The following is a 23292-nucleotide window of genomic DNA, read 5'->3' as shown; positions in this document are numbered from 1 at the left end:
AGTGTTATTTGCTTAATACCTATGGTATTTAAGTGCTTACTACATGCCCAGCACTAAGTACCTAAGTCTTAACTCCTTTGTAAGAGTTTTCAATCTTATGGAATGATCAGACAGTAATAGTTGTAGTATTTTCTAAGCACTTTCTATGTGTCACACACTGTATACGTAGTGCTGGGGAAGATACAAATCAATCAGGTTGGATACAGGTCTGTCCCACTTGGGACTCACAGTCTAGAGGAAAAGGAGAACGGGTATTTCATCCCCATTTTACTGTTGAGGAAACTGAGGCACAGAGAAATTAAGTGACTTGCCCAAGGTCATACTGCAGGCAAGTGGCGAAGCTGGGATTAGAACGTTGGCCCTCTAACTCCCCGTCCCATGCTCTATCCACTAGGCGACACTGCTTCTAAGTGATAGAAATTACTGCCATGTTTCTTCAAAGAAGATGAGCTCCCTAAGCAGGGAGTATATTTTCCAGAAAAAAGGCATCGGGCCCTCTTGATATAGGTGGCACCTGATCAGGGAAAGGCAACAAAACAAAACACATTATGTTTCTTCTTTTATGAATATCTTGGGAATATTTTTCTTGGCTGTTAAAAGTTTAAATGTTTTTTCATTCAAATTGAAGTGCTGTTGAATTCCATTGAGAATATACATTTTGCTTTGAATTTTAAATATTAACTGTGGAAAAACAGGAACACTTCATTTCAGCAGAGACATTGTTACTTTTTGCATAAGAAATTAAGCTTTGCATTCTGTTTAAATAACAAGCCCAGTTCTCCCGCCCTTGGGAGTTGGGATTAGGTCATATCCCCCTGTGGACATGCCCTCAGTGGGGCTTCTAAGGGAAGGTAATTATTCCCCTTCAGCTCCCAAGTCAAGGAAATAAAGCAGTGTGTTACTGCTCTCTTTGGGTGCATAGCTTCTTTGGTGGGTGGAACAGCTGCTTTGCACTGGCTGCTTTCCTCCCACCAGTGCAGAACAGCCAGGGTGAACCCACGAATGTCAAGAGAGGCAGCGTGGCTCGGTGGAAAGAGCATGGGCTTGGGAGTCAGAGGTCATGGTTTCGAATCCTGGCTCTGCCGCTTGTCAGCTGTATGACTGTGGGCAAGTCACTTAACTTCTCTGTGCCTCAGTTACCTCATCTATAAAAGGGGGATTAAGACTGTGAGCCTCATGTGGAACAACCGGATTACCCTGTATCTACCCCAGAGTTTAGAACAGTGCTCTGCACTTAGTAAGCGCTTAACAAATACCAACATTATCATTTCCATCATGCATTCAAGGGTGGCCATTATGGAAGTGCACCAATCCCAGAGTGCTTTGGGCTACTACGGGCTCAAAGAGGCCCCATGGGGAATTTCCTGAGCATAAGGTTCTCCGTGGGGGTCATAACCTGTTTCCATTTTGGGCACCTCTGGAGAACCAAAGACAGCCTGTAATGGAACCATCCCTGGGGAGTGGGATGGTATCAGAGGATCAATCCAGTCTCTCCATGCTCCCTGAGGGACAGTGAGTGTGTCTAATTCCTACCTATGTATTCTTTTCCAGCACTTATTACAGTGGACTGCACACAGTAAGTGCTTAATAAATGCAATTACTACTCTTATGAAGTCCTGAAACTACACCTGAGGCTTGCCAGAATCCTATAGTAGTCCAGGGTACCTAAAGGACATAAAATAAGGCATAGGGACTTTTGCTCAGAGAGTATTTTTGTGGTTTGCAGCAATATAACTAACTGTATAAAGGAGAACAGCATACTTCTTGTGCTGCAGTTCAGTTTCTGCCTCTCTTAACAGCAATAATAATTGTGGTATTTAAATGCTTATTATATGTTAAGCACTGGGGTAAACACAAGTTAATCATCTTACACAAGGTCTCTGCCCCACATGGACCTCATAGTCTAAGAGGGAAACAGAATAGGAATTTAATACTTTATGGATGAGGAGGCACAGAGGCACAAATCAATCATATATACTGAGCACATATTGTGTGCAGAGCTCTATATTAAGTGCTTGAGAGAATACAATAAAAACAAGAAAGTGAGGTGACTTGCCCAAGCTCACATAAGAGCTAAGTGGCAGAGCCAGGATTAGAAATCAGTTCCAACCAAATCCCTGGCCTGTAGTCCTTCCACTAGGTCACATGACTGCTTTGGTTTAATCATTCATTCATTCAATAGTATTTATTGAGCACTTACTATGTGCAGAGCACTGTACTAAGTGCTTGGAATCAGAGTGGGGGTACAGAGAAGTAGTGTCTTCCTCCTTTCTCCTTCCTCCTCCTCTTCCACCTCCTTCTCCTTCTTCTCTTTCCCCGCCCCTGTGCACCCTGGGGAGAATTAAGCTCAAAATACATTAACTAGCAAAAATACCTGTTCTCTAACCCCAGGAACCAATTGCCATTAAAGCCATCTCTCAGCTAATCAGAGGTCTTGACAGCAGTAAATTTTCAGCCACCTGAGGGGCAGGGCCCATGTTTAATTGCCACCTGTGTATTCTGTCTCAACACTCAGTACAGTACTCTGAACACAGTAAGCACTTTCTAAATATTGTTACTACTCAGTATCGTAGATGAAGTCCTAAATGTTTTGTGGAAAGATGCCTTTGAATTAATTGATTCCAATCCATGTTTTTGATCTGGCCTGATTAACTTACTCTGCTACCAGGGGCTTTATTTTTTTCAGACGAATGCAATTCTTAGAAGGTGTTTTTCTAGTGATAGTGTTTGTATTTTAAAAACTATCCCATTGTGAAATTTGGGGAAGAAATAATTGAAGATTTTAAAAATGAATACTCATTAATTGAATGGAAAACAATGAAGCATAGAGTACCGTAAAGTTCTGGCCATTAAAGTTATTTTTAGTGAAGATGTTCTGTTAATGTAGCGGAATAACAATATTGTAGCAGAATAAAACCCAATGTGACGCTACTGTAGTTAAATATTCATACAATAATTAAATGATAATTAAGGGCCACGCAGCGAATGGGGGAGGTTAGTTCCTATTTATCTGAATGTAGCTTCCAAGCCTCTAAACTTTGGCCCTAACTCTTTTAGCCCCTTGTCTTCTTCATTTCTCTCAGGTCTCTCTCAGCAAGAATCACGATACTGACTGGCCCTTAGAGGTTATTTGGACAAACTAAGTTCAGTACTGGGAACAAATTGTAAAATTCAGTTAGTGTACACGAATGGAGATGTAGCTTTGATAAAACAAAACAGCTAATAGAAAATTATCAATCAGTAGCGTTTTTGAGCACCTCCTGTGAGCAGAGCACTGTACTAAGCACTTGGAGAGTATAGATTTAATCAGTGGTATTTATCAAGCACTTACCGTCTGCCGAGTACTGTTCTAAGTGCTTGGGAGAGAACAATACAAGAGAGTTGGTGAACACATTTCCTGCCCAAAACAAGCTTATGGTCTAGAGGGCAATAGAGTTAGAATATGCAATTCCCACTTACAATCTAGTGCATAAACTAGTGGGAAGAAGGGGGGAATGGAAAGATGACTGTGTGGATGAGTAAGTGCTTAAATAGTGACGTGTAAGACAAATCGATTCATACTGACTTGTTGCAGTTGGTGCAGCTTTGATGAGGTAGTATTGGAAGCCAGGGCCCCAGACAGTGACTTGTCCAAGGTCACACAGCAGACAATGGGGAAGAATGGCCTAGGGTCAGAGGTCAGTGGGGATAAGCATTTTTGGGGAAAGGGTGCCAAAGCATAGGAAAATTGGAAGAATAATAAACTCGCAACTAGCAAGTTGTACAGTGATTTTTTTGTAGTCGCTACTGAATAAATCATCTTCACCTAGTTTTCAGGAGTCCATTGAATAAAGCATTATTCCTGAAGATGGCTCAGGATGGCAGAAAGGTGTCTTTGTTTTTGTGGTATTGGCTAAGTGCTCACCGGGCTCACAGTCAAAGTAGGAGGAAGAACATTTATTGATTCCCCATTCTGAAGATGAGGGAACTGAGGCACAGAGAAGTGACTTGTCCAGAGTCGCACAGCAGATAACGTGGTGGAGTCAGGATAACCTAAGTCCTCTGTCTCCCAGGCCCATGCTCTCTCCACTAGGCCACATTGCTTCTCAGAGTTATTTATAGCCAGAGTTTCCTTGGCTAATAATCCTTTTACCAAAGATGGAAATCCTGATTGAAAGCATGGGATACTGAACTATGCCCAGGGCAATCATTGGATGAACAAGAAGAAGCATTCCTTCATGATGGGTATAAGATATTCAATCTTTCATTAAATCTTGGTAGATCAACCATCATAACATTGCTAAAATCTGCCTTCTCGTCTCCTTCTAAACTGCTACCACTTTAATCCAAGCATTTGTCCTGTCCCTCCTTGGTTACTATATCAGCCTCCTTGCTGACCTCCCTCCCTCGTGTCTGTCTCCACTCCAGTCCATACTTCACTCTGCTTACCAGATCATTTTTGTACAAAAACATTCATACCATGTTTTCCCACTCCTCAGGAAACTCCAGTGGTTGCCTATCTATCTCTGCATTAAACAAAAACCCCTAACCATTGGCTTTAAAGCAGTCAATCACCTTGCCTCCTCCTCCCTCACCTCGTTACTCTACTACTATGACCCAGCCCACACCCTTCACTCCTCTAATGTAAATCTACTCACTCTACCTCAATTTTGTCTATCTCACCACCGACCTCTTGCCCACATCTTGCCCCTGGCCTGGAACATCCTCCCTCTTCATATTTGACAGATGGTTATTCTCCCCACCTTCAAAGCCTTATTGGAGGCCCACCTCCTCCAAGGAACCTTCCCTGACCAAACCCTCTTTTCCTTTTCTTCCACTCCCTTCTGCATCACCCTGACTTGCTCCCATTATTCATCCCCCTTGCCAACGCAGCAACACTTATGTCCATATCAGTAATTCATTTATTTGTATTACTCTCTGACTCCTCTAGACTGTAAGCTCGTTTGGGGCAGGGAATGTCCATCGTACTGTTATATTGTACTCTCCCGAGCTCTTAATACAGTGCTCTGCACACAGTAGGCACTCAAATACTATCGATTGAATGTCATAGCAATTAGAAAGTAGGAAAGAGGGATCCAAATTGCCCACTATATTTTAGGTTTTTTATGACTAGTGATTGTAGCAACCAACTCCACTGTATTCTCCCAATTGCTTAATTCCAGGCTGTGCTCAAAGTAAGCACCCAGAAAGTACTATTGATTGATTGAAGAAGGGAAGGGGCCTGTGCCTGTCATCCCAGAAGCCCTTCCCCCATTGCTTAACTTGATTTCTTTCCTTTCCCCTTTCAACATGCCCACTGCCCACCCTAATTTTGTAACTTTCGTCTCTCACCTGTATCTTCAATACCTCCCCGAACACACACACACACACACACACATAAACACCTGGTTTGAGTTTGTCATAGGAAGTATTTACAGTACAGCCTCGTCACTCAGCGTGAAATGAAAGAACCAACTGATGATGATTTGAACTCATTTTCCTTGTGAGACCGTAGGGAGAAAATCCAAGATGAGAGATAGGAGAGATGCTGACAACATGGAAATTTCCCTTACAGCCCACTCTCAGTTAACCAAATACCCAGTGCGATTTCTCACACTGAATCAATAGAGCATTCTTTGCACCACCACAGATTTTTCATCAGTGACTGTTTGGAATAGCTGGTGATACAATCCTTTACTCTTTAGAGGGCAACTAAATGTATTTCACTACTGACCTTTTAAAGTATTTGATCTGAGGGAGGAAAGAATATTTACAAATGTCTTGCAAGACTAGAGACTCACTGCTTTAAGTATTTGGTATTCATGGACATGTTGGAGAGTTTGCTTTGGGGTTTTTAAAAATTGAAAAGTTACAGGGTTTACAAAGTACTACATGTCACTTGGGGGGAAACATCTCATTGGTCCCAGGAAGAGTGAAAGAGAATGAGAAAAAAAAAACCCAAATCCGTTTTTTTCTTCTCTTAAGCCTTTTGCTAAAATTAGAATCATTGTCAGCAACTGCAATTTTGTAACTTTGTCATTTTCTCTTCTTTCAGGGGTTGATTAAACAGTAAACCCAATTCTGTCTTCAGTGGGAATTGAACACATTTCTGAGAACAGAATTTGGCCCAGTTATTTCATTTTGGAAAGGAAGATAAAAACAGTATTGGAAAAAATGAGTAAGGGTAGTTGATATCACAATGCCAGCATTATCTCTGAGGCATTTAGCATAGATCCCTGAATATGCAATAATAATGTTGGTATTTGTTAAGCACTTACTATGTGCCGAGCACTGTTCTAAGCGCTGGGGTAGACACAGGGGAATCAGGTTATCCCACGTGGGGCTCACAGTCTTAATCCCCATTTTACAGATGAGGTAACTGAGGCACCGAGAAGTTAAGTGACTTGCCCAAAGTCACACAGCTGACAAGTGGCAGAGCTGGGGTTCGAACCCATGACCTCTAATTCCAAAGCCCGCGCTCTTTCCAGTGAGCCACGCGTCAGTCCCTGATTATAATTGGTCAACTTTCCATCAGAGATCTTGAGGGACCTTTCAAAGATCTTGTCCAACCTTGGTGTGAAATGGCTGATTTTGTTCTAAAGGATCCAGTGCCTCTTGTCTAAAGGAGAGCAGCACGATAACAGAGGATTAAGACTGTTACCTCTCCCTGAAAAACAGGTCAGGGTGTTTATCACCCATATCCCTTGGGTGGACTTTGTAGCTGGTATATATTGTGTGTCTGTTAGCACTGTAAAGTCACATTCCCTGCCCACAACCACTTAGTCTAGAGGGATGAATTTACAGTCTAGAGGGAGACACAGATATTAATAACTCATTTATAATATAGAAGTGATAAATATATACATAAATACTGTGGGGTTGAGGGTGGGGCAAATATCAAATGGCCAGAGGTCAGAGATTCAAGTGCATAGTTGATGCAGAAGGGAGAGGGAGTTTGGAAAGAGAGGGCTTAACTAGAGAAAGCCTCTTGGAGGAGATGTGACATTAATAAGGCTTTGAAGGTGGGGAGATGGGGAGAGTGGTTGTCTGGCATATATGGAGGGGAAGAGAGTTCAAGGTCAGAGGGAGGATATGGGAAAGGGCGAGATAGATGAGATTGGGGCACAGTGAGCTAGATGGCACTAGAATGAACTGTGTAGGCTGAACTGTAGTAGGAGATCAGTGAGGTGAGGTAGGAGGGCATTTTCAAATAGGGAGTGGACCATGATAGTGTAATTTTTCTACCATTAGTGAACCACTGACAGAGGAGAGCTCAGATCATCTTTTTCCTAGTTTCCCAACTGACCACAAACTTATCTATTTGATCTTCATTTTGCTATTTTATGTTTAAAAAAGGCTCTGAACAATTGCTACCTCTTTATAAATAGTTCTCAAGCTTATATAATAATAATAATTGTGGCATTTAAGCCCTTTACTATGTGTCAAACACTGTACTAAGTCCTGGGGTAGATACAAGATAATCAGGTTGGCCACATTCCTTGTTCTGCATGGGGTTTGCAGCCTTAAGTAACAGGGAGAACAGGCTAGTCCCCTTTTTACAGATGAGGAAACTGAGTCACAGAGAGTAGTCAGATAGCTGGCAAGTGGCAGAGCCGGAATTAGAACCCAGGCCCTCTGACTTACAGGCCGGTGCCCTTTCCCCTAGGCCACACTGCTTGTCAGTGCTTCTTGTCAGTCAGTTGTATTTATTGAACAATTTCTGTGTGCAAAATACTGTACTATGCACTTGGGAGAGTACAATATAACAGACGCATTCCCTGTCCACAACGAGCTTAAAGTCTAGAGTGGAAGACAGACATTAGTTTGTGCAGCCCTTCTATCTATCAGTTTCATTCTGAGAGTTTAAATGCCCTCAAAGAGAGGGAAGGGATCTTGAACGCCTGACTAGGCATTCTTTGGGGATTTCTGATAATGGAGATTCCCTTGGAGTTTTCATGGAGTCCACTTTCCCACTGTAATGACTGCTCCTGCCACTTCCCCTCTCCATCTTATTGCAGGCTGTTATTAATGGGAGGCTGGAAGCTGGATAGGCAATGTTATTGTCCCTTTCCTTGGCCTCTGTCATATTTTATACCAATCCTGAGATATTGCTGATCGCTGGCTGCTATCAGGTATAAAAATAGCACACTTGTTATAATGTAGAACATTAAAATTCACCAAGTGCAGTGGAGTTGGGCGCTCTTGCTTTCGGACAGGTCTGTTAACCTTTGAAGGATTTGCAGTGGAGTTGCAAAAATGGGTTACTGAGCGAGGGGCATGAGGAGAACATTAATACATGAGATTATAAATCTGTTCAACTGTGGGAGTGCTCTGGGAAACACTTAATGTGATTTTTTCCCCTTATTTTCCTATCTTTTCACCTTTCTTAAAAAACAGTTCATAAATTAAACAAAGATTGCTTAGAGTCTTGTGTGCTTCCTGCACAAAGAACAGAATGATTTGCTGTTTGTAATGAAGCTTCTTAACCTCTGGGAGAGCTCTGAAGTCAGTGTGAACATGTGACCAGGTTTGAGATTTCTGGGATGGTGATTAGCCAGGGGAGTAAAGTGTGAATGTTTTCTTGGGGATGATGATGTGCGAATAGACTGCTGTTATTTCAGCAAAGTGGTGGCTCAGTAGCCAGTAGAGACATTGAGCAGCTCTCAACCTTTGTGAACTTTGGTTTATGATTACAAATTTTACATAGCATCATGGCCACAAAGTGGCTGACTACTTATTACTTGCATTTCAGCACACTTTTCCAATTATTTTCTCCCTATGACACTGAGCAAATGTCCTGCCCAAATTTCCCCAACACTGTTTCACTCTTGGGGTTTTTTCTTGGGGTTCCTTTTGCATCTCAAGAAATCAGGTACCGAAAGCTTTATTATGTCCAGATGGGAGAGTAACAAGAGCTCATCTCTTGATCTACATGCATTAAGGTAGTTTTCTGATTATTTGGGTGCCACCGAGAAGCAGCATGGCTTAGTGGAAAGACCTCGGGCTTGGGAGTCAGAGATTGTGGGTTCTAATCCCAGATCTGCACTTATCAGCTGGGTGACTTTGGGCAAATCACTTAATTTCTCTGTGCCTCAGATACCTCATCTGTAAAATGGGGATTAAGACTGTAAACCTCACATGGGACAACCTGATTACCTTGCCTCTACCCCAACACTTAGAAGATAGTAAATTCTTAGCAAATACCATCAGCATCATCATCACTTTGTTATAATGATAATAATGGTTATATATTCAATTCAGTGGGTCAGGCTAAGCCTTTCTAGGCAGTTACGTGAACCATGGGCATTGTATGCCAAATGACTTTTAGCTGCCACGAAGCTGCAACAGGATGCAGAAAGTCCACAGCTTAGATTATCAAATTTTGTGCAATAGAAATTGTAATAAAAATAGAGGCATGTAATAAAATATACATTGGTAGACATTGTCTTATTTTCATACCAACTGAAAAATTTTTTGTACATAATTATTTGACTGTAGGTGCACCTAGCTGTATATAAGAATAATTGACCTCTGGTTCTGGATTTGTTCATAGACAGTTTTGATCCAGTAAGTAAAGATAACTGCAAAATTGTAGCCCGAGAATGAGATTCTGGGAATGTCCTTTGAAACTTCCAACCTCATAATTAGTATGGAAGCAAATACTACTAGATCTTTATAGAAAGAACTTTCTACCAAAATAACAAAATTCATAAGGAAAAAAGGCAAGTTCATACCAACAATCTGTTGCTTAATTTCATGTAGTTTAAAGAACTCCTGTAAACATAATGTGACCTTAGTCTCTTCATGCTTATTATAAGGAGATTTTGCTTTAAGAGTCTGCATTTAATTCTCAAAAACATAGATGACTTGAAAACTTCTAATTTCAAAATGACCTCAGAGAGGTAGTGATTTAGTACATAAGATAATAGACATAATGTGAATTGACTTCTCAGGAAAAATATGAAAGATTATTATTAAATGGTTTTGGTGTTCTTTTTAGTCAGAATTTAATGTTTTATTCAGCAAATGGGGAAGCAATTTTTATAAAATATTCCTTCTCACTGGATTATGTAGTCTTGTTTAACTTGTTTAACTTCTCTTGTTTAGAGAAGCAGCGTGGCTCAGTGGAAAGAGCCCGGGCTTTGGAGTCAGAGGTCATGGGTTCGACTCTGCCACTTGTCAGCTGTGTGACTGTGGGCAAGTCACTTAACTTCTCTGGGCCTCAGTTACCTCATCTGTAAAATGAGGATTAAGACTGTGAGCCCCACATGGGACAACCTGATTCCCCTGTGTCTGTCTACCCCAGTGCTTAGAACAGTGCTCTGCACATAGTAAGCGCTTAACAAATACCAACATTATTATTATTAACTAAAATGTATGTTTTAATGCACCATTGAATATTTTCAGCTGGATGATATTTTCTTTGTTTTGTGGTTGAATATGCCCTGGTGTGTTGTAAAAATCAATGATAGACATATTTACATAGTCCCAGTGCAGACAATGCACTATGGGAGGCCCATTCAGCATTGTTAGTAGGGAATTAGTATACAATTTCTAGGAACAACATTGTGTGCTCAGTTCCCTGCTTGTTTTGCTAAAAAAATAGTTTAACTATTAGATTGTCCTCTCACTGCACTGCTGTCAAAAGAATCAAAAAGCATTAACATTGCAAATCCATGGAGTTCAAGTGCCCATTTGGAAAGCAGGTCCAGTCTTAACACAGTGTTTGTTAAATTGTATTGTACTTTCAATCAATCATCAGTGGTATTGATTGAAAGTACAATACAATTTAATATAATAGAGTTGTTAGAATCACAAATGCTTAGTTCAATGCTCTACACACAGTAAGTGCTCAAAATATACTATTGATTGATTGATTACAATGCCATACAAAATATTTTGAAATAAAATATTGTTCACTCATTCACACACATACACAAAGATTCAGCTGTACTTTTTGAAGATAATACCAATGATGAAATCTCATCCATGTGTTCTTTTATTGTTAAGAAGACAATCAATCAATGGTATTTACTGAGCACTTATTGTGCTGAGCACTGTATTATATATTTTGGAAAGTACACTACAACAGAGTTGGTAGATGTGATCGCTGCCCACGAGGAGCTCACAGTCTACAGGAGGAGCTAACAGTCTATGTGCATAATGCACAAATCATAGTACATTCCACACTGGGTTCATTTAGATAGATTCTTACTGCACCGATGTTATTTGCTGTTTGCAGAGTCAACCTGCCTGCTTTCAGGATTACCTCATCATCCTGAATCCCTCATTCAGGTACCACAAGCACTTTCCTAATTGCTGTTCGAGAAACTCATCTGTTTGCTGCAATGCTTTCCCAATAGTTTACTGCAATATCATATTATTTGAGACCATTTCTTATGCCACAGTTGATTAGGGTCAAAGGATCCTAAAAGGAAATCAAATCTAAATAATAGGAACAGAGTAAGTCAGTTGCTTCCTTGTGGTTGAGCCATGTATGAAGTACTTCTGAACTTTTTTAATGACCTGTCCAGATGCTAACCAATTAGTGGCATTTATTGAGTGCTTACTCTGTGCAGAGTACTGTACTAGGCACTTTGGAGAGAAAAATACAACAGAGTTGGCAGACATGTTCCCTGCCCACAGCGAGTTTACCAATTACAGATAAGTGCTGTGGGACTGGGGCGGTGGGGCTAGGGGAGCTGAATGTCAAGTGCTACAGATACAAGTGCATAGATGACTCAGAAGGGAAAGGTAATTGGGGAAAAGAGGGTTTAATCAGGGAAGCTTCTTGGGAGAGATGTGATTTTATAAGACTTTGAAGATGAGAGGGGTGTTTTGTCACATAGAGGGCAAGGAAATTCCAGTTAGAAGGAAGATGTGGGAAAGGGGTCAGAGGCAAGTTAATTGAGATATAGGGACAGTGCAAAAGCTTGTGCTAGAAGAACAAAATGTGCAGGCTGGGCTGTAGTAGAAAATCAGTGAGGTAAGATAGGAAGGAGCAAACTGGTTAAGTGCTTCAAAGCCTATAAAGAGTTTCTGTTTGATGCAGCGGAAGATGGACAACCACCAGAAGTTCTTGAGGGAGTTGTGGGATGACTGTTTTTTTAGAAAAATGACCTGGGCAGCAGAGTGAAGTATGCTCTGGTGGTGGGGAAAGGCAAGAGGCAGGGAGATCAGCAAGGATGCTGATGCAGTTAATCAAGGAGGCTAGAACAGGTGCTTTGATCAACCTGGTAGAAGTTTGGATGGAGAGGAAAGGACAGATTTTAGTAGTGTTGTGAAGATAGAACGGACCAGATTTAATAACCGATTGAATATGGGGTTGAGAGAAATAGTACATACAGTGCCTGGAACATAGTAAGCACTTAACAAATGCCGTTAAAAAAGAAGACATGTCAAAGATAGTGCCAAAAGTTACAGGCTTGTGAAACAGGAAGGATGGTGGTGCTGTCTATAGTGATTGGAAAGTCATGGGGAGGACAGGGTTTGGATGGGAAGATAAGGATTTCTGTTTTAGACATGTTAAGCTCGGGGTGTTGGTGGCATATCCAGTTAAGGTGTCCTGAAGGCAGAAGGAAATGTGAAACTGCAGAAAAGGAGAGAGTTCAGGACTGGTGATACAGATTTGGGAATCCTTTGCATAGAGATGGTAAAGCAATGGGACCAAATGGGTTCCCCAAGTGAGTATATGGAGACTAGAAGGGGATCCAAAACTGATCGTGGTGGGATCCCCACTGTAAGAGAGTGGGAGGCAGCGGAAAAGCCTGCAAAAGATTCTGAGAGGGAGAGGTCAGAGAGAATGAGGAGAATTTGTCTGCTGGGTGGTCTTGGGCAATGGGGATTAACATTGTGAGCACCTTGTGGGACATGGACTGTGTCCAACCTGATTAGCCTGTATCTATTCTAGTGCCTAGTGTGGTGCTTGGTACATAGTAAGCTCTTTTCAAGTACCCTAAAATAAACAACCCAAAACAAGAGAGGACAATGTCAATGAAGCCAAGTTGGATAATGGTTCCAGAAAGAAATTATTCCAAGGTGTCAAAAGCAGCTAAAAGGTCTACTAGGATTAGAATGGAGTAGGTACCATCTGATTTTTCAAGAAGTAAGTCACTACCTTAGAGAGGGGAGTTTTCATGGAATGAAGGGGATCAATGGAAGAAGTGAAGACAACACAAGAAACACCTGAGAAGCAGTATGGCCTAGTAGAAATAGCACAGGCCTGGGAGTCAAAGGATTTGGGCTCTAATCTCCCCTCTGCCAATTGCTTGCTTGTGACTTTGGACAAGTCACTTAATGTATCCGTGCCTCAGTTCTCTTGTTCTCTCTCCTACTTAGACTGTGAGCCCTGTGCAGGACAAGGACTGTGTTGAACCTAATTAACTTGAGTCTACCCCAGCACTTAGAACAGTGTTTGACAAATAGTAAGCATTGAAAAAATGCCATAAAAACAAACAAACAAGACTAAGTCGTTTGGAAAACAAAGTAGTAGAGAGATAAAGTGATAACTGGAGGGAGCTGTGGGATCAAAGGAGGGTTATTTTGGGGTTAGGGGTAACATGAGTATATTTGAAAGAAGTGGAAGAAGCCATTGGAAAGTAAACAATTGAAGATGGCTGTCAGGGAGGTAAGGAGGCAAGTGTTTTGATAGAATATAAAGGGATGGAATCAGAGGTAAAGGTAGAGGAGGTAGAGTTTAAAAGAAGGTGAGAAATCTCTCCTCAGGATACTTCTGAGACTATTGGGAGAGTCAAACTGGGTGCAGGAAGAGAGAGGGACTGGAGAGGAGCCAGGCAGATTTTAGATGATGGTTCTAATTTTATTAATAAAATATGTGGCCAGGTCATTGGAGGAAAGAGAAGGGGGTGGGGGTGGGAGGTATAATACTTGAGAAAGGAGTTAAACATCTTGAACAACTGGTGTGGGTAGTAGGTATAGGGGTGAATGAGGTTGGGGAAATATTGTTGCGAGCAGAAGAGAGGGCAGAATTAAAGCTGGTGAGGATAAAGAAAGGATCATGGCCTTTATTATGAAGAATAACTTAGATTTCATAGCTTGTCATTCTTGGAAATTAGACTGTAGTATCTATAGTTCTGAACTGTTGAATCCACTGCTGAATTATTGCTCTGTAAATGTCTGACCAGTTCTTCAAGAATTTCCGACAAAGTGAAGATGAATGATAATTCAAAATATATAGTCTAATTTCTAATTGGGTCATTATTTATATACCGGGTAAGTGTCTGTGAAAATATGATCCCATAATGGATGATTTGCTGGTGGAAGAAAAGTATCAAGAAGTGTGACTAATTCAACTACATGTCCATGGCCAGAAAGTTCTGTTGTGTCTGCCTTTTGGCATATGCCACTTTGGGATTGAGGTAGTCATGGCTAATTAAACTAAAAGGTGGTAACTTTATCCTCGGAAGCTGACTAAACATCAAAAAGGAGATGTAATAATAATGTTGGTATTTGTTAAGTGCTTCTATGTGCAGAGCACTATTCTAAGCAATGGGGTAGATACAAGGTAATCAAGTTGTCCCACGTGAGGCTCACAGTCTTAAACCCCATTTTACAGATGAGGTAACTGAGGCACAGAGAAGTTAAGTGATTTGCCCACAGTCACCCAGCTGACAAGTGGCAGAGCTGGGATTCAAACCCATGACCTCTGACTCCCAAGCCCATGCTCTTTCCACTGAGCCACGCTGCTATTGATGTTGAGCAGCAGGGCACAATTGTACAGTACAATACAACATGGAGTACTGCTGTTCCTAGATAACTGTGCTTGGCTTGTGAACATAGGCTAATTACTTGGCTACTTGTTATACATTTGGGGCATTAAGAATTAAGTGGAATAATTCATAACTTGGTAAAAGGATTTTGTATTCGTGTTATCTGGAGCACACATGTTATTATCTTCTCCAAAGTCGAGAATTGAGTTCTCTATGCACATGCCATCATTATATGCATTCTGATTTAAGACCTCATTATTTTTAAATAAAGATGTTTTATATAATTGGTGAATGCCTGGAATGGAAAACAATATCTCTCCCTGAACATACCTGTAAATAGTAGCAGTAGGCCACATACTGAGGTTTGAAAATCATTCTGGGTAATTACATGAGTGTTGCTCGAGAAATGAAAAGGAACACTTGCATTATACCTAATAACAAGCTCTACTAGCCTTTACACCTTAGCATATTTCCCAGAAGAGTCTGAAAATGAAAGGAGCCGTCAGACTAATTATGAGCAAATGCTTGGGTGAAGCAAATGCCTGTGTGTGTTTGGGTAAATAGGAAATGATCAGTGTAACTTCTAAAGAAATAGTCAGGAGGTGCCAAGTTGTCCTATCTCAATTTTTATCTATCTCAACATGGCATCCGGAGACCAAGAATCCATAACCGGAGACAAACGTCCCTCAGCAGGCTTTACAAAACCTAAATATTACTTAAGAAAATAAGATAAAAGTGAAAGTTTGGAAATAATTATGATGGGAGAATGGACATTTAGGTATCAAAGTTGCAAATGGAGTTCTTGAAATAGAATTATATTCTCAGTAATGTCAGCCTCCCATCTGACTTTCTAAAACTTCTCAAAAACCTCAGATGCTTGTCTATTTCTTTCTGCATCAGAGAGATAGTCCTGTTTGTTGAATATTGTTATAGGGAGAGAAATAGATAGACGAAAGCAACTGCTCCAAATGACTTTATAGAGAGAGATGAGAAATCGAAATGAGCCCAGGAGTTCCCTGTTTACAACAGTGACGGTAGTTCCCACAATATTCTAAACCTTTCACACAACCACCAAAGAGACCTTCCCCCCAATCCCAAACCAACAATGTCCTGGCTAGTCTTGTAGGCATTCTGACCCCCTTGATCTTAACCATGCTTAATTAAGTGCCCCATTTGCTGCCCAGTGATTTTAACCCCATTAGCTTCTCCATGATCTGAACCTGACTTAGTATAGAGCTCCTAACAAAGTAAGTACTTGGGAAGTTATCATTGGTCAACTGATTGATGATCCTAGACTGATCGACTGATTGATGATCCCAGACTTCCAGCCACATCCCTAACCATGTTACTTCTTCCATGCCCAAAGCAGTTAGCGCCTCCAATATTTTAACTCTCCATTATCTCCATTGTGACCTGAACTTGTCTGGTCCCAGACTGCCAGAGACAAACCTTAACCTTATTTGCTTTTCCATTACTCTGCCCTGTTGATTCCTCCATAACCTTGACCTGACTTGGCCAAGGTAAAGACAAGTCCTAACCCCATTAGCTCCAGCAAGACCTGAATATCGCTTATCTCAGGCTTCCAGAGACAATTCTTAATCTTCTTTTAGAAATACAGAGCTAGCTTTCATTTCCTGAGCCAAGAGTCCCTCCTCCATTTTAGTTTGATTTATTTTATGAGCTATTCTACTTCTCCAGCCAATATTTCCCAGTAAAGGGGAATGCAAAGCAACCTACCTGGCTTCTGGCAGATAATTTTTTTTAGATCTAAGTCAGAAACTCAGTAGTAATGGTTTAAGCCTTGAGGCAAGGGGTCTTGGGGCTTGGCTGGCCAAGGACCTTTTTCCTAGCAATCTCTCCTATTCTCCGCCACTTCCCCACTGGAGTGTTAGGATATAAGGAATTCTTTCTAACAAAACATCATAACCAATGGAATAGCAGTCAGGAGAGGAAAAGAGAACTCATTTATTGAAGGATCATTCCCTTTATAAGCTGAACATCAGTGAAACTATTGAATGAAAAACATTAACAAGAAAGTACTACTATCAGTCAATCAATCAGTGGTATTTATTGAGTGCTTATTGTGTGCAGAGCACCGCATGAAATGCTTGAGAGAGTGCAATACAACACTTGTCAGTGCATTTGATTTTTAAAATTTACAACTACATTTTTCCTGCAGCCTGGATTTACTGGGAACTGCCCTCTGATTCTCACTTTGGTGCATTTATTTCAGGAGCTAAATCATTGGTTTATTGAAAGGGACAACAGCAGTTGTTCATCAAAAAGTACTTTGAACTTCTGTTTGTCTGAGATTTAATTCTGGTTCCTTCTGCTTGAAACTCCCTCCCTCCTTTTATTCAATTTCCTCCTGAAAACCCCACCTACTCCAGAAGACATTTCTTGATTAATCTCTTCTTTCCAAGGCTAGGCCAATCTAAAAGCTGCCTTTAGCATTTATGTTAACATTGATTTGTGTTGATTTATACTCTTTATCAAGTTAATCTGCCATATTCCTGCTTTCACCAGTTGTAGCAGTGTGCTTTTTTTGCCCACACCTAGTGTTTGTAAATAAGTAGTGTCAACCACTCTCTCCCATTAGATTGTAAACTCCTTTAGGGCAGCGGCCACAGTGTTTTTCTATTTCAATCGTATTTATGGAGCGCTTACTGTGTGCAGATCACTGGACTAAGCACTTGGGAGAGTACAATCTGACAGAATTGGTAGTTCTGTTATATCCAGCTAAAAGCATAGTCCAGTCCTCTACACACATCAGAAACTAAATGAATTTTATTTATTGATTGAGGAGATTCTTGAAATACATTAATCATTGGCATTCGTTGAGCACTTATGATGTGCAGAGTTATATGCATTCAAATGTCAAAAATGTAATTGTTGCCTGCAAAGTTTATGTATCTTTGGGCCAATCCCCAGAACAAGGAAAATGTAGCTTTAACACCTGGATCCCCAGTTGAAAGCCTTCTCTTATTGTTCACACCTCACTTTGTTCATATCTAAATTGTTCTTCTGACATTTACTTTTCCTTTCCTTATTTCTTAAACTGCTCTACAAGGAAGTTCAACCATCCAACTGCTCCCATAACTAAGCATTCGTAGTACACTGTAACTGTACATAAAATACCTTAATGTTGTGGAACAGTTTTATTTACATAGTTCCATTTTTGCATTTGAACTGCTCTCCCTTTCAACTATATACTTTCTTTGAATCACTGAAATAAGCTTTGTTTAGTGACCCTTTGACTATTAGTTGCTCTATATGTCTTTGCTTTATAATAAGCATATCAGTTTCCTCAAGTGCGAAGCTTGGGTTCAGAACCTGCCCATTGTAGACCGATAGTCTTCCAACTCCCTTTACTCCAAAACATGCTGTGATATGATTTGAAATGCAAATGGTGATCCCTGTACTTCATTCATTTAAGAGTTTTCATGGTATAAATCTGAAGGATATACAGGCTTTTCAAAAAAGAGATTTTCTTATCTTTTCTGACATTTTTAAACAGTTAGGATTGCACCTTATACACTTTGTGACATTTCCCCTCACAGTTTTCTGGAGTTTTGTTCAGCTGATTGGAAATGAATTTGCTCATTGAGTTAAATGTGGGTAAAATGACCAAACTTAGAACTGAGTGTTTATGCCACACATTGTGATTTGAAGCCCTTGGTATCTGCTGACAGCAAGTCATTATGTAGATTTTAAATGTGAATCATGGTGCGTCTAATAGTAATAATTAAGTGTTTACTGTGTGTCAAGCACTGTTAGAGTTAATCAAGTTGGACATAGTGCCTGTCCCATATGCGGCTCACAATCTAAGTAGGCTAAACTGTTGTTACCCTAAGGATTGTCTCCTTTCCAATCTTCTTCACCTTCAGATGAGCTCAGTAGGTAATACAAATTCAAGAAAATAAGCAGAAAAGCAGTCCTTATGGCAGATCCTCATGGATCTAATAAACACCTTAGAATGACCGCCTTAAATTCTTAAGTTGCAAAATCTGTTTTGGCAATATGCACTCATTTTGAACAAGTGTGCTTGAAATAAAAATCATTTATACTGTCTGAACCATAATTTCATGATCAATAGATCAATCAGGAGTGTTTAATGAGTGCTTACTGTGTGCAAACACTGTTCTAAGCACTTGAGAAAGTATAGTAGATTCATTCATTCAATCGTACTAAGCACTTTCTTTGTGCAGAGCAGTGTACTAAGCATTAGGGAGAGTACAATACAACAATAAACAGACATGTTCCCTGCCCTCAACAAGCTTACAGTCTATATTGTAGTTACTATCTCTAACTGACTCGGCAGTGTAGAAATGCAGTTTTGAGATTCTGGCTGTGACTCTGCTAGTTTGGAGCTCTGAACCCAGATCTTATTTTGTACTCATTTAGTTGAGCTCCAGAAATGAACTCCAGTCTTTGTGCCTGCCTGGTCTCTGAAAATGAAAGAGGGAATAAACAGGGACCAGCCAATTCCTAAAAAGCAAGGATGCTTACTTGTTTGTTAACCTTCTTATTTCCTCTGGGGACTTTCCCAATCATCTTCCTTCCATGCCCCTTCCCTGGTCCATGATCCCTGTCCCTGAGTAGCTTGCAATCTAGGTAGAAAGATGGACACTAAGAAAATTGTTAGCAAAGAGGAAGAAGGAAAGTAGATAGGTGAGTGAATGATTAAGTAATAGGGTATGTACAAAGACGGCATTCTGGTAGTGAGTACATAACTGCATAGTCGGTGCAGAACTTCTGAGAAGGTGTTTGTGGAGTTATGACCAGAGAAAAAGGGAATTTAATTGGGGAAGGTCTCATGGATAAAATAAGATTTCAGAAGGGCTTTGGAGATGGAGAGAACTGAGTTCCGGTGACTATACGAGAGAAAGAATTCTAGATGGGAGGAAGAGCATGAGCAAGGGGTTGGAGGTGGGAGATGCATGATGAGAGGACCAAGTGGCAAATTGGGTTGTAATGGGAGAAGAGAGTGGATAAGTAGGAGAGAGAGAGATGACTGTGTCATAAAGCCAGTGATCAGAAGTTGTTGTTTGATGCAGAAGGGAATGGATAGCCATTAAACATTTTTGAGGAGTTTTGAGGAGCAGGAGTTAAGGAATATGCAGGTATTGAACTAAAATGGTTCCTGGAGTGACTATGTTTTCCCAATTTTATTTCCCCAAGATACAACACAACTTGTGACATTCAGGGAAGACAAAATTGCCTGAAATGAGTCTAGATGTCACAAAATGGCTCACCCAATACTTACTGTATAATACTTTGGAAAGTCATTTGGATCTTAAGAGTTGTGAGCTGAGCACAACATTTCAATAAAATTTGAAAGCATGGAAAATACTTTGTGAAGAGCTAAAGGTTTTATTAAATGAATGTCAAAATATATACAAATTCTATTAATATTGAATCAAAACAGTTTGTACATTTTAATTTTAGATGTGTAATTAAATTGACTGGTCTTATTTAGAAGGAAGGATGAGAAAAAAACAATATGAATCAAGAAGACACTGACTCTCCTGTAGGCTGTAAGCTTGTTCTGGGCAGGGAACACATCCAGCAACTCTGTTGTTCTGTACTCTCTCAAGTGCTTAGTACAGTGCTTTGCACACAGTAAGTACTCAGTAAATACCATCGATTGATCTTGTGCCTGGATCCAAAATATCAAGCCATATCAAAAGTAAATACTTTAGAGTGTAAACTGAAATGCCACTGGAAATTTCCCAGTTGGGATTTGAATATTCATGTTTGAGAGCCATTTCTCATAAGGGTTAATTTGTGAAATGAACCTAAGATGGAAAGAATTTCAAGTTTTTAGACTTTTTAATTATTTTGGCTTCTGGATCAATTAAAGAATTTTCCACACTTACAAGGTGAAGTTATAGAGTCCTCTAAGAGTCATGATACCCTGCTGTCAGGAATTACTGTTTACCCAGGTGTTATATGTGGGGAATGGGCTGGATGGATTAGCCCCTGAAGGCAAAGGTTAGGCTCTGAGTAGCCTCTTTAGATGATGTTGCAAACCCACCTACAACCAGTTGCTAGAACTCCTCCATCTCCTGCCCTCTTAACTTTTGGTGGCTTTTTGGTGAAGCTCCCAGACTGAACTGAATCTAGGCCAGAATTAGAGAAGCAGTATGGCACATCACTGGATAGATAGAACACAAGCCCGGGAGTCAGAAGTTCATGGATTTGATTCCTGGCTCTGCCACTTGTCTACTGTGTGACCTTGGACAAGTCACTGTACATAGTAAGCGCTCAATAAATACTATTGAATGAATGGCTTAGTGGAAAGAACATGGGCTTGGAAGTCAGAGGACTTGGGTTCTAATCCCCATTCTGCTACTTGTCTGCTGTGTGACCTTGGTCAAGTCACTTAATTTCTCTGTGCCTCAGTTACCTCATTTGTAAAATTGAGGATTAAAAGTGTGAGCCCCACATGGGACAACCTGATTACACTGTATCTACCCCAGTGCTTAGAACAGTGCTTGGCACATAGCACTTAATAAATACCATAATCATTATTAATCCCTGGGCCTCAGTTACCTCATCTGTAAAATGGGGATTTCTGTCTGTGGGACTCAACTCGATTTGGTTGTATCCACCCGAGCCCTTAGTAAAGTGCCTGACACATAGTAAGCCCTTAACAAATTCATTCAATAGTATTTATTGAGCACTTACTGTGTGCAGAGCACTGTACTAAGCGCTTGGAATGTACAAATCGGTAACAGACAGAGACCATCCCTGCCCCTCAAATACCTTCATTATTATTATTCTTGTTCCCCAACTGCCATCTCATGCACTTTTGTGTGTTCATCAAAGTTTCTCCCAGAGTATAGTAACAGACATAATAATAATAATTATGGTATTTAAGCGCTTACTATGTTCCAAGCATTGAACTAAGCACTGAGGTAGATACAAGATAATCAGGCTGGACACAGTTCCTGTCCCATGTAGGGCGTTTGAGGTACCCGAGACACAGAGAAGTTAAGTGATTTGCCCAAGGTCACATAGCAGACAAGTTGTAGAGCTGGGATTAGAACCCACATCCTCTATCCATTAGGCCACACTGCTTCCACCTGTGTCCCCAGGTAATTCAGAAAATACCCCCTTGCCTATTATGGAATAAAGCAGCTGTCAAGCTCCAGTTAAAACCATGCCTCAATTGGATGTAAAATCTACCAGCAGCCCTCAGATTGTCAGAAAAACAAACCAGAAGGCCTAGTTTATCAAATCCTCTTCTCCCAAAATCCACACTGGGGCCTAATTTAAATGATTTCAGATTCCCTGCCTCCTTCTTTCTCCAACCCCTGCTTCTCTCCCTCATTCCCTCCCCCAGCCTCCAATCTGGCCTCATAAGGGAAAGGAGTCCCAGCCAGGGAAAGGTTTAGGCAATGGATTGGCACACACAGGTATATATCTGTAATTTATTTATCTATTTTTATTAATGTCTGTCTGTTCTTCTAGACTGCGAGCTCATTGTGGGCAGTAATGTATCTGTTGTTATATTATGCTCTCCCAAGTGCTTAATATAGTGCTTTGCACACAGTAAGTGCTCAATAAACACTATTAAATGAATGAATTGGAAGTGGAAGAGTCAAAAGCAAGCTGTGGTAAGAGGACACTTAGGTTTAACCTACTTCTACCTATTATTTATTTGCTTTATTCCTAGCTCAACTGCCAAATTTGTTTTGCTTTATTAATATTCTGATAGAAAAAGTAAAGCATTATGCTTAGAAAATAAAGGTAGCAAAATGTTGTCTCAGGAATAAGTGGGTCTAAGAAAGAGATGTCCATAGGTGTTGACACTTCTGTTATCAAAAAGGAGTTGATGATGTCACTTTGTGGCAAAGCAATAACAGGAGGCTCAGGAAAGCCAATCAAATTAGTATTGCCAAGTTCATTTCCTACTTGGTAGATGAGAAAAAGTTCTTGCTTTCACAGCAACTTTCAGAGCAGGGTGCTGAGTATACAACATACTGCTTTTGTTCAGAAGACAGGTACTAGATTTGAGAAAGTGAATTCAATTTTGGTCCTTGAAATGCACCCAGGCACACATCCTGGTGGGCGGGGACCGTGTCTACCAACTCTGTTGTATTGTACTCCTCCAAACAGTTAGTACAACACTCTGCACATGGTAAGCTCTCAATAAATACCACTGATTGATTGATCCACATCCCACAGGTTAACACCATTTAAAACCTATAAGCCAAGTCCTGCAGTCTTCAACATAAGTGGAACTTGAATTGCAAACAACTCCCAAGACCGATATCCTAAGTTACTTCAAATCATTTAAAACAGATTCCTTGAAGTACAAACCTGCCCAAAATACAGCATGATAATTCTTTGGATGTGATTTAACAGCAAATTTTAGTTTGAAAAAAAAACTCTCTCTTTAAAATTTCTTTTCTACATTGTTACCTTGACAACTCTTTTGCTACTTTTCATTTGTGGTAGGATTTAACGTGGGTGAAGAAGGGGGGACATCCTTGTATATTTCTGGGTTTACATTTGAATTTTTTAAAGGGAAATGGCAGTTTGGGAACAAATAAAGCTACAGAATACCTGAGTCTTG

At 40.4% G+C, this 23292-nt stretch overlaps 1 protein-coding gene across 3 annotated transcripts in view; it reads left to right on the top strand.

The window, feature by feature from the left end:
- The window catches only part of SGCD (sarcoglycan delta), a 376042-nt gene that overhangs the window by 82454 nt on the left and 270296 nt on the right, over positions 1 to 23292 (top strand). For 2 of the 3 annotated variants that reach the window (XM_007655307.3, XM_007655303.3), the window contains exon 1: positions 22073 to 22129. The exons of the other annotated variant lie outside the window; for it this stretch is intronic. In XM_007655307.3, the coding sequence (XP_007653497.1) occupies positions 22112 to 22129 (18 nt within the window). In that variant the 5' untranslated portion in view covers positions 22073 to 22111. Of the gene's footprint in view, positions 1 to 22072; positions 22130 to 23292 lie in introns of those variants that run through there. 3 annotated transcript variants of the gene reach the window in all.

The sequence above is a fragment of the Ornithorhynchus anatinus genome, chromosome X1 (genome assembly GCF_004115215.2).
Source record: "Ornithorhynchus anatinus isolate Pmale09 chromosome X1, mOrnAna1.pri.v4, whole genome shotgun sequence".
In the NCBI taxonomy this organism is placed as follows: domain Eukaryota; kingdom Metazoa; phylum Chordata; class Mammalia; order Monotremata; family Ornithorhynchidae; genus Ornithorhynchus; species Ornithorhynchus anatinus.
This window is presented reverse-complemented; position numbering and strand designations above follow the sequence as displayed.